Source organism: Bombus bifarius, unplaced genomic scaffold (assembly GCF_011952205.1).
Source record: "Bombus bifarius isolate JDL3187 unplaced genomic scaffold, Bbif_JDL3187 scf7180000010064_frag, whole genome shotgun sequence".
In the NCBI taxonomy this organism is placed as follows: Eukaryota; Metazoa; Arthropoda; class Insecta; order Hymenoptera; family Apidae; genus Bombus; species Bombus bifarius.
Window position 1 is genome coordinate 1 of NW_022885495.1, and position 11226 is coordinate 11226.

General features: G+C 36.5%; 1 protein-coding gene across 1 annotated transcript; it reads left to right on the top strand.

Annotated features, from left to right (window-relative positions):
• The first annotated feature begins 3291 nt into the window (after nt 1–3291).
• Nucleotides 3292–9164, top strand: LOC117216035. Its single transcript, XM_033462571.1, has 6 exons — nt 3292–3630; nt 3706–3777; nt 3856–4213; nt 7993–8105; nt 8602–8700; nt 8811–9164. Exons 2-5 carry the CDS (start codon nt 3730–3732, stop codon nt 8632–8634), a joined length of 552 nt encoding a protein of 183 aa, XP_033318462.1. The 5' UTR covers nt 3292–3630; nt 3706–3729; the 3' UTR covers nt 8635–8700; nt 8811–9164.
• Nucleotides 9165–11226: the final 2062 nt, after the last annotated feature.

Consider the following 11226-nt stretch of genomic DNA (forward strand, 5'->3'; position numbering starts at 1 on the left):
GATGCACTCACTATCTCTTTTCCTATTATGGTTGAAACATTCACGAAATTCGTGGAGTCTTGCTTTTGTATCTTTGCCAAGTTGAACGTGGAGAGGCGATTTGCACTTCCCAGCGGGTCCAATATCTCTGTGAAGTTAGGCAGTGGATAAGCATTGCCTGTCGTCTCGTCGTTCAATTTCCTAGTTTCTGCTTTGTCTGAAAGTTCTTTGGCACTAATATTATTTATCTTGTTTGGTAACTCAGAAAATTTCTCACTCATGATCCTGTCTATGGCACCGTGCGTCCTTTTATTATTTAACGTGACATTATCCCTTATCACAGCAACAGAATGGTGTTTGCATTGAAAAGTTGATTGGTTGAAATGATCAGCATCTCTCTTTTGATTTAGATCTCTATCGAGGTATTTATTTATGCGTTTTTCTTCCCAAGTTATTGCTCTTGTTTCTTTCCTGACATTTTCTTCTATTCCCGGGTTGTTTAGATGTTTCTGCGACGGCGGTACAAATCTCCAGTCCTGGCGGATGTTTACAGTATAGATACTATTGTATGGTGGATGAGCGTTGTTTTGGTTATAATTATCCGAAGGTGTCGGACGTTGGTATCGAATTCTATTGTTCACTTGTTTTAATTCTCGTGTTGCTTTCACGGCTTAGCGGTACGCATCGTCCAAGGATTGGTATCCTGCTATCTTTACTCGTAAATACACCTCGTTTGGGAGCCCCTTAACGAAAGCTTCCCTCGTGTCTCGATCTATCCTATCTTGAAATACGGTGCCGTACTCGTACCTTTCCCCGTTCATTATCGCCAGCCTGAGATCTTTGACGCGTTCTATGTAGTCCAAAATATCTTCTCCCGGTCGTTGAAATATTGTAGCTAATTCCCCTTTATATTCGTTAACCATTTTTCCCGGACCGAACATATCTTTTAATTTATTCCCGAAATCGTTTAAACTTATTACTTCTGTGTCTTCTACGGCGAGAAACGCGTGTCCGCGAAGCTTATTCGTTAATAATTTTACTAACTGAGATTCTTGATGCCTAGGAACCATGTTTCGTGCACGCTCGCATGCTCTTAAAAATCGAAATACCGAGGGTCGATGTCCGTCGAACACTGGTACTGTCTCTATTGCATCTTTTAACTTAATTGATTGGGGATTAACTTCTATCGGTATTGTCGCTTGGGAAATTATCGGCGATGATACGGGTGTCTTGATTTCCTTTTTTATTTTCAGTGAACGCACATCGTCTTGTAATTTATTCATTGTTGTACTCATGTCGCGAAAATTCGCATCCCATGCTTTAAGTTTTTCCGATAACATCAAGATCATGCCTTTGTCCAACGATTCTAATTTAGTCGACATTATTTCTTAGGTATATATTTTATCGATAATCGTGACAACTTTAATCCCTTGTGGAGCGAATCGAACCGTTTAAACCAACTTTAATCCTCCGTAGAGCGTATCCCACCGCTGCCACCAAAAATTTATTACTTTACTCTGTTACGTATCTATTTGTTTAAATCGATCAAATCTAAAGTTAAATTTTACTGAAAAATTTTTTTTTTATAGTTTGAGTTTTGAATTTAATCGGAAGGGAAATAAATTGAAATGATATTATTGTGTATTTAATACTGATTTAGATTTCTAATTAATACGGTAGTTGCTGCCACCAGAAATAGTCTAAGGACTATTTCAAAATATTTTATTTTTATTATTTTCTTTTACGCTTAATGGGTAGCGTTAACTGACGCTTAATGCAACTGGTAAACGAATTCCACTTTTCGGCTAACCTGCTATGCGCAGGGATACTAGCACGGGAGAGGATTAAAGCTGGGTAGAATAAATATTTTTCCTCGTTGAACGGATTTTTATTTGAATGTAAAATGGCTTAGGTTATTATATATATATTTTATTAGCTAGATAATGTATATTTTAGCGTTGCTGGATTGGATAGGAATGTGAGATTTTTCGTTGTTTTATATAAATTTATTTTTACGTTTGACTTCTTCTTCTCTTTTAATTTCGCTGTAGTAGTTTGCCGTTAGGACCGAAACTCAATTCATTTACTACGATGGATTTTGTCACCACGATTTTCTTGCCTTTTGAGTTTAATTATCGGGGATGATTCTAACGATCCTCTCTGTGTGGGACTCGTGTGATTTCGCAAGCCTTGCCCAAAGACGGGTAATATTTTACCAACAGTGGGAGGAGGAATGCGAAGATCGATGGGTGTTTTCGATAAGCGAAAACACCGTTTGCACAAGCCAACACAGCGAACGATCCTTTGGTTAAATTCTCGAAGGGAAATTGTTCTGTTATATCTCTCTTACAATCGCATGCAATGATGGCAAGAATATCAGTTAATAGCAATGCCGGTATTGTTCTTAATTTTCGATTGACCCCGACGATGTATTTAATAGTCCTTTCTGTGCGGGACTTGTGTGATTTCGCAAGCCTTGCCCAAAGGCGGGTAATATTTTACCAACAATGGGAGGAGGAATGCGAAGATCAGTGGATGTTTCAGTAGTTGAAAACACCGTTCGCACAAGCCGACACAGCGGACAACTCTTTTGTTAAAAGTTTAAACAATGATTCTATCTTCAAAACCGTTCACGAAAATAAAACGAAATCGATGATAGGAAGTTCTAATTCAATTCTCGAGGGCAACGAGATTACCAGAGAAGAAGGAAATTTTCAAAATTAATTTTCTTACTTTGAGGAGTAGGTGCTGTCTGGTGCCATTGCCTCAGCCGCTCCGGTGGTCGTCGAAGTTTTGTTGGGTTTATTATTTGAACTCGAATATAGTTTACTATCAACTCTTACTTTATTTATCTATTTTAATACAGACTGAGCAATTCACTTAGCTGGATTAATACCGCAATTACAATGCGCGTTTGTGTTTAAACGATGAAATGAGGACTTCAAAGATAAAATTTTCTTTTTACTTAGTCGCGACTCTCTTTTCTTGACCGAAAAAATTAAGACCCCGAAACGCAAAATACTATACAAAATTTCTAAACGCAGTGACGAGCGCAATAACGAACGTAGTAATAAATTAATAATGGGCCGTAATAACAAACGATCACAAGAATTATGAACAAACTAATGAGCGAAGAATAATGAGCCGTAAGGAATGAACACTATAAAAAATGAACGAACGCAAATTATAAGAAGAATGGACACTATAATAATGAACAAAGAATAATGAACCGTAATAAGAATGTTCACCAGAATAATAATGAGCGCTGCGCTATGTTGCTACGCTTATTTATAATGCCATCCCCCACGGGGTGGTGGTCCACTGGGGGTACGCTTCCGTGGGAATCGGGATGTTGCAGTTTGGGCTTCTTGGAATCGTACGTGACAAAATGCAAATTCCATATTTCGACTTAGTTTTTATCAGTCCTGTGTTCCGCTGAGCTAGCGTCTAGGAGATTTGAAGCATTCCACGCTGATCTAGTCCTTTCCACGAGAAACTTCCACGTGCTGTACCGTGGGAATTACCGGTGTTCTTCGGCGCGTGGAAGGGCTGGTGGCTGCAGCATCATTATCATTTCAATGTTTACTGGGTAAACACACGCAACTCCGCTGCTCTCCCATAACAAGGACCTCCTCCTTCGAGTTGTTTTGCGTAAGTTTGGATGTTTGCATATTAAGGTTGTTTTTGTGATTTTGATTGTTTTTTCCTTTTTTGCTATTTCCCTAGGCTTCGGTGATCGACGTTCGAACAATGTTTGCGGAGTCGTTTCCATCAGAGGTTCCTTTCCAGACTTCCCTGGTACGTATTTAGTCTTGTTCTTAGTCCGCTTGATTCGTCCTGTTTCGTTTTATTTAAAATATACCGTGTTGTTCTCAGCCCAAGCGAAAGAGGGATTCCGAAGAACCCTTGGGCGACTCGGGAGGACCAATCAAACGCATGCGGCCCTGTGATAAACCACGAGTATCAGAGTGGTTGGAGGAACTATTCAACATTGGTGCCGAGGCCGTGTCGAAATTGGGCTTTGACGATTTGGTTACTTTCGACGAGAATTTCTTCGATGCAGAGACCGTCGTATTGGAGAGGGAACCCCCTCTGGTTGAAATCGTTGATACCGATCGTTGCGTGAAAGTTCGTTTTGCGAATGAAATTCCCGAAGAGGTTTTGGAGGCACATCTTCGTCACCATGCTTCTGGGAGAAAGGGAATTTCCCCTGTTGTGCGCTATTGGTGTAGGCGTGAGTTCAGCGAACTTTATCCCGGAGCTCCTTGCTTCGATTTTGATTTAGTGTAGCTGCTTCAATTTCGTTGGTTCGCTGTTTGATGTTCCTTATTATTATTAATTTTTTGATGTATTTTGTTTTGTGTTCAATATATATATATATATATATATATATATATATTTTGAATGTGATAGTGTTAGGTTATCTATTTTACGTTTGTTATTTTTTTCAATTTTATATTTCCCCCCTTTTAATTAATTATATATATATATTTTTTTTTACATTTGTAGTTGCGCATAGAATTTATTAAAGAAAAGTGTTAACAATGTGTTTTCATGATTTGTTTCTCGCGCCTGACTTCCATTAATCCCTAATATTCCTGTCGCCATGACGCGTGTAAATCCAACATGGCTGCTCATAAATGTCATCAGTAAAGTTTTTAGTGACGGGTCTTTAGTTTTGTTTGATATCGAAGTAATTTTTCGTCTGTCGCTCGTTTTTCCTTATTCTACCGCAATTAGAACATTTATTTATTAATATTGTTTTAAAGTGACAATAGTATAATATGTATATATATATATATATGTTTATGTTGTGTGTCACTTCAATATGGCTAATGTTTTGTAATTCTTCGATTGCGTTATTTATTGTTTTGAGTAGTTTATTTTATAGAGTATTCGATAATATAAAACATATGCACTCACACATACATATATATATATATATATACACGTATTTATATGTATATTTCTCTCGTTCATGTAGTGTTCGTACGAAATGAAATGTTAATTATTTATTTTATATTAATTTCTTTTAATAAGATAGAACACGCACACGCACACGTATATATGTATATATTTCTGGCAAAGTGATTTTCATTTAGATTCTTTTGTGATATTGTGTTGTGTATTTGAGGTTATGTGTCAATCATTTGATTTCATATATACATATATATTTTGTATTGTGACAACATAGTATTGAAGGTTTTGTTTCTAGATTATTGTGCGTTTTATGTGTGTTTACATATTTGTGCTTGATGACAGAATTTCTGTAAGCAATTCCTCAAGTCGTTGCGGTGTTAATTATTTTGAGCGTTTGGCCTGTCGACAGGTTGTCGCTTGGTCCCAAGTGTTGCGTTGTGTGTTCTATTTCTTTTGTAGATTATTAATAGTGGTTGTAGTTTAGAAAATAGATTATTTATATGTTTATATAGAGACATGCATGTTTCATAATGTAGTTCTTATTTTATAATGCTTTACCGGCATGTAGGCTAGTTTTAAGTATGTATTTCAGATTGTAGAATGCACATAGATTAGTAGTAGTTTAGAATATAGATTTTTATATGTTTATATAGAGACATGCATGTTTTGTAGCGTAGTTCTTATTTTATAACTCTTTACCGGAACGTAGGCTAGTTTTAAGTATGTTTCTGTTTAATAGAATGCGCACACATATATATATGTTTCTGACAATGTAACTTTTATTTCTTTAATAATGCAATATTGTATGTTTTATGTATTCGTCAGACTATTAGTTTTTAACTTCGTATATACTTATATTTCATAAATTGATAATATTGTATTTGTTGCATAGTATTATAAGCACTAACACTAATATTTACTAGTTTATTACATATCTAGCATATATGTTTATACTTATATGTAACTCTCCAAGTTGATTGATTAAAATATATTTATATATACATGTATTTCTGGCGCTTCAATTATTTCCCTTTTTGTAGTTATTCTTATTTCCTGGTTTATTTGTTTGGTTCGTAACTCGTTCAATCCGTTAGCTGGTTTTATTTATTTTATTTTATACTGGTTGGATTTATTAGTCGCCCTCGCTTTGTTAATCCTTCCTTTAGTTTCGTAGCGCCGTGTGTTCGTTTGTGCATTCAAATCTTTATTCGCGCGTTTTGTGTAGAATAGTTTTCTTGTTCTTGTTACGGCGCGTGCGGAGCGCGGGACGTGACACCCCCGCCCTTGGAGTTCAAATTTCCAAAGGAAATTTGACTGATGGTGTCTCTGAGTTCGCTCAAGGCGGAGGTAGATGGCGTTGGTTGTTAAGTGACTACCGGTGTTATCGATATCCCTTGAGGTTGTGCTGTTTGATCATCGATATTTCGTTTTCTTTTGAGGTATAGTAGCAGGTGGGTAACTGAGCCGCATATTGCTCCTAATAGGGCGATTCCACATCCGTAAGTTTCACGTAACTGGTATCCGTGTATGGCTATATCTATTATCGTCTTGATTAGTTTAAATATTACAAGTATTCCAAATATTGCTGCACTGACAGTTCCAAATTCCATAAAACCAATCCATAAGCTTGATACGGTATTTTTTGCTATTGTCGTTAATGTGTTTTCGTCCATCATTCCCAGGATGTTTACTGTTCCAGGGACGATTGTTTTTCCTGTTGCTCCTCTGGCCAATGTGTTCAAAACTGCAGATTTTTCTGCCGGGAACATGACGTGGTCCCGTAGTGCATCGAGGTCTTTTTGGGTATATATTCCGCTCGTGGCCAACGACGATGGTGCTGAATATTGCCACGTTTGGCGTACGTCCGGGCGGAGTTCCTGTGGTGCAATTGTTTCCATGGGTTTTGGTACGAATTTGTGCCAGAGTCCGTCGATATTGTATAGCGTAGGTAGTACCGCGCTACATTCTCTGTGGTTTCCGTGTTGCGTTAGGATGTGTGTTTTTGGCGTTAAAAATGCGGTGCGATTCCCTTGCCAAACGGGTAGCTCCGAGTAGCATTCTGTTGTATGTCGTACTTTTACTTGTACCGGAATGCATTTGACTATGTGGACTGCTTCTCCTGCGATCAGGGCCATGTGTCCTGGGGTTTTGGATATGGTATATGCAAATTCATCGGGCAGTAAGATTGCTAAGCTTAAAGCATTTTCTATTAGTTTCTTCTGTGTGGTACATCTTTGTGTCAGTATATCATGGTACAATGTTGTCATTTGTCGTTTAATATGTTTCTCTACGTAAATGAATTTTGAGTTGACGTATGCGAATATGTCCAAGTTTTCGACTGCTGTCTTGCTTTTGGAGATAAACGTATTTTCTCTTGTTGTTTCAACTATTTGGGGTGTTCGGTGGATAGTAGGGTATATCCACACAGTGGCTGTTCTCCGGTTTTAGTCAGTGCAAATGTTACTTCTTGCGTTGTTAGTGCGTAAACTGGTTGTGCTGATTCTCTGTTGGTTTTTATTTCCTGGATCTTTGTAGCAATTCCTTCATATAGCACATCGTACTGATCAAATTTGCATGGTGAGGGTGGTTGTGGTTGCCAATAAGTGTATCCGTCTTCAGCGTCTAGACAGTTTCCTTCGCTAAAGGTACATACTGTTCCTGATTTCAGTAGAATTTTGTTCGCCTCGATCCGTACTGGCACAACTGCTGATTTTAAACTTATCCTTACTGTTGCTTGTACGACGACCTTTTCCCAGCTCCCGTATGGGTCTACATACTGTGTTCCCTGGCAGCTGTCGTCGTCTGTTAGCTTGCCGGCTAGGACAAGCGACCTTGTTTCTGTTGCATTATCTTTTAGGCCAACTATAAGGTTTTGTGGTCCAAGTGAAAACGTGCCGTCTTGGTGCATCCTTGCACATTGTTGGTCGGTTGTTTCATGGAGGTATTCGGCGAATCCGTTATGCACTGCCGACGTGTGAGAGTGCATGCCACAGTAATATACAATTCGAGTTATTTGCACCTTGCATTGCCTTACGTTGGTAAATTCAAATTCTGAGAGTTGAAGTAGTTGTATATAAATATCTTGGGTTTCAGTCATTGTAGGCTGTATGCTGCAGTCCCCGATGGAGTTTAGAGAGATAGTGGTAACGTTGAGGTGGTTGCCATTGCAGTCATATCCTACCAGGCCGTATGCTATTTTGATGAGGGTAAGTACGATGACCAGGCGATTCATCTTCCTATTAACAATTTATTAAATTGTTTCTTACTCTCGAGTTTATTAGAAATAAGAATAATCTTTTATTATTATTAATATATATAAAAAAAAATTTATATTTATATGTTTTTTTTTTTTTTTGTTAAAACTTATTATCGGTGAAAATAAATACCATGAATGTTACCTGGGTTATAATTATATACGTATATGCATACGTATTGGTAAGTAATATAGATGAGATTTGTTTTATCGTTATAAATATATAAGTATATATTATCTATAGGAATAGATATTACAATTATAGCTTGTCTTTGAATATATATATATGTGCGTGTAATGGTAAATATGACGACTTATTTTACGAGTCACTCGGATTATCAATGGAAGTGAGTGTCATAGATATCGCCTACTTTACAACATGCGTGCATATATATATTGGTAAACATAAGTGAAAATTATATGCATAATTATAAATGTCGTTTGTTTAGGTGGATAGCATCAGTATTTGGTCTTGTGCGTAGCATACAAGTACTTTATAGTTCTACGGCGCGGATTGCTATTCCTTGAACTAAAAAGTTTCTTTCAAGGTGAGTTAGATTAGTGTAAACGATCATGCATTGGAGGCATGATATAGCGGGTTGTAGGTCCGCTAGGTTTATATCACACATACGACAGTATGATATTCGTGTTCTTGCAGATACTCCGCATATGAAATGAGTGGGTGGGTCGTCACATAGGTCCTGGTGGTCTGGATCTAAGTTATCGAAACAGTCTTGACAAAGATGACCGTTATCTAAATGGTAGACAGAACGTATCAACCGAACACAGAGGCAAGACTGAACATCCTCCGTCGCTTCCAGATCGAATGCGGGTACGGGCCCGTCTGAGTCCTCTATGTTAGGGTTGATGAACTCGCCACCTGTTCTGGACATACATATGAAAACAGTTAATATATATATTTTATAATTTTTTATAAGTTTTGTTCGGACCTATCCCTTTGTACAAATACTGTATCCCTGTATGTGGTATAATATATAATATGTTATGGTTATGTTAGTTGTTGTTTATTATATATATTTTCCTTATCTCTCTCTTTTTTTTCTTTTTTTTTTTATTATTTCTTTTTTGTGTTCAGTACCTAGCATTGCTATTATAATGCTGTATTACATTGTATTGGCTATTATTTGTGTTGGGGTGCGTATGTGTGGGGTGCGTGCGACGAATTTTCAACATGGTCGCTTGCGTGTATCGTTTGTTTAATGTCAACAGTAGCGTGTTGTTGAAATAGTTAATTTGTTAATCATTATAGTTTATTTTGTAGTGTTTCTGTAATATTGTTTGTGTTTCATGATATTGTGTGTGTCAATACCGTGTGCTACCTTAATGCGATAGCATAGATTGTGTTGTTTTCGAATTTCGATAGTCATTGTTTTGATTATACGTGACTCGCATTTATATAAATCTTGTTTAATTTAGTTAATGTTTTTTTTCTTTTTTTTTGTGTATTGTGTTACCAGATATTTTGTGTAACGTAACTTTATTCCTTTGCACCGAGTTCAGTCATGTTGTTAATATTTAGTTAGTCTATCTTGATTAATTTCTAACCTATTCCTGTGTTTATTAACCTTTCTTATTTTCCCTATTAATTTATTATTGCATGTACTTGCTATTTGCTATTATTTTGTGTATGATATGAGTTAGTTCCCTTATTAGTGATTAAAACCTACTTGTTAGATTAACATTGTCTGTAATTCTTCAGATTCTACTCTTCCGATGCTGCATCACTTACCTAGATCATTCCCACAACATCACCTGATTCTTCGATATGCCTTGGATACTTACTACGGTTGTCTTCAATCGTCTTATATCTGTGGCCATAAAGGTACTGTTTAGTTTATTTAGTTTAATATGTGTATAATGCATTGTGTGTGCGACCGCTATTGTGTATTACAAAATCCACTTCTACATGTTAGATATAATAATATAACAATACTACGTAGATTAATACATAATAAGATATCCTTTTACTTTCAATTAATCTATCTTAATTATTTTCTAACCACTTTCTACACTTATCAGCTATTTTATTTCTTCTTGTTAATCTGCGACATTCATGCATGTACACTTCCTTGTATGGTGATTAATTGTTCACGAGGTAAGTTGCACTTCCACTGTTTTAGTTATTCGTTGAACTAACACGTTTTACATTCAAACAGTAATCGGAGCATTTGTAATAAACTTCTTTTTCTTTTCAGGTTTCCGCCATCTGTGTTGTTCGACGAACAGTGCCATGCTTCCATAGTATTGTTATAACATTTAGTACTGTTGTATTTTGCATTAAGGCAGTTGAAGTTATTTTTCAGCTGGCTGTCGTACATGGTGTTTCGCAAACCGAGATCCATAACCTATTTTGCACGTAAACCTTCTCGTATGATGATTACTTGTTCACAAGGTAACTTTCACTTTCAATTTTAATTCAACTTTTAATTTTTATTGAATCAACACGTTGTATATTCAAACAATAATTGGAGTACACCTGATAATTTTCCTTTTTTTTCTTTTAGGTTTTCGCTATCTGTATTATTCGACGAACAATGTCACACTTCCTTTTGATTTATCCATAATATAGTTATAACACTTAGTAACCTTGTATTTTGTACTGAGACAATTGAGACTAATTTATTCACTTATTTTAGGTAGCTGTCATACATTATGTTCCGCGAACAACGATCCATAACCTATACTTACACGTACACTTTCTTGTTTGTTGATCACTTGTTCGCAAGGTAACTTTCACTTTCACTCTTTTAATTATTTATTGAATCAACACGTTTTATATTCAAACAATAATTAGAGTACATATAATAATTTTTCCTTTTCTCTTTTAGGTGTTCGATATCTGTATTATTCGACGAACAGCACTACAACATACACTACTGCACTACGTTGCCCACTGAAATCACTTTATTCATTGCTTATTTCGGTTATGCGCTAGTTTTAGCTTGTTTAAGTGCACTGTTCGCGGAATCCCTTTTACTTCAATCTTGACGTTCTGGTTCTGCAAGATTTCTAGCACCTTGTATGGTCCAGTATATTGATCGGAGAATTTTCCT

Coding starts and splice junctions, on each gene's coding strand:
- LOC117216035 (XM_033462571.1), top strand. CDS start 3,730: ATGTTTGCGGAGTCGTTTCCATCAGAGGTTCCTTTCCAGACTTCCCTG. Junction 3,778..3,855: donor TTCCTTTCCAGACTTCCCTG/GTACGTATTTAG, acceptor TGTTGTTCTCAG/CCCAAGCGAAAGAGGGATTC. Junction 8,106..8,601: donor CGTATGCTATTTTGATGAGG/GTAAGTACGATG, acceptor TCGTTTGTTTAG/GTGGATAGCATCAGTATTTG.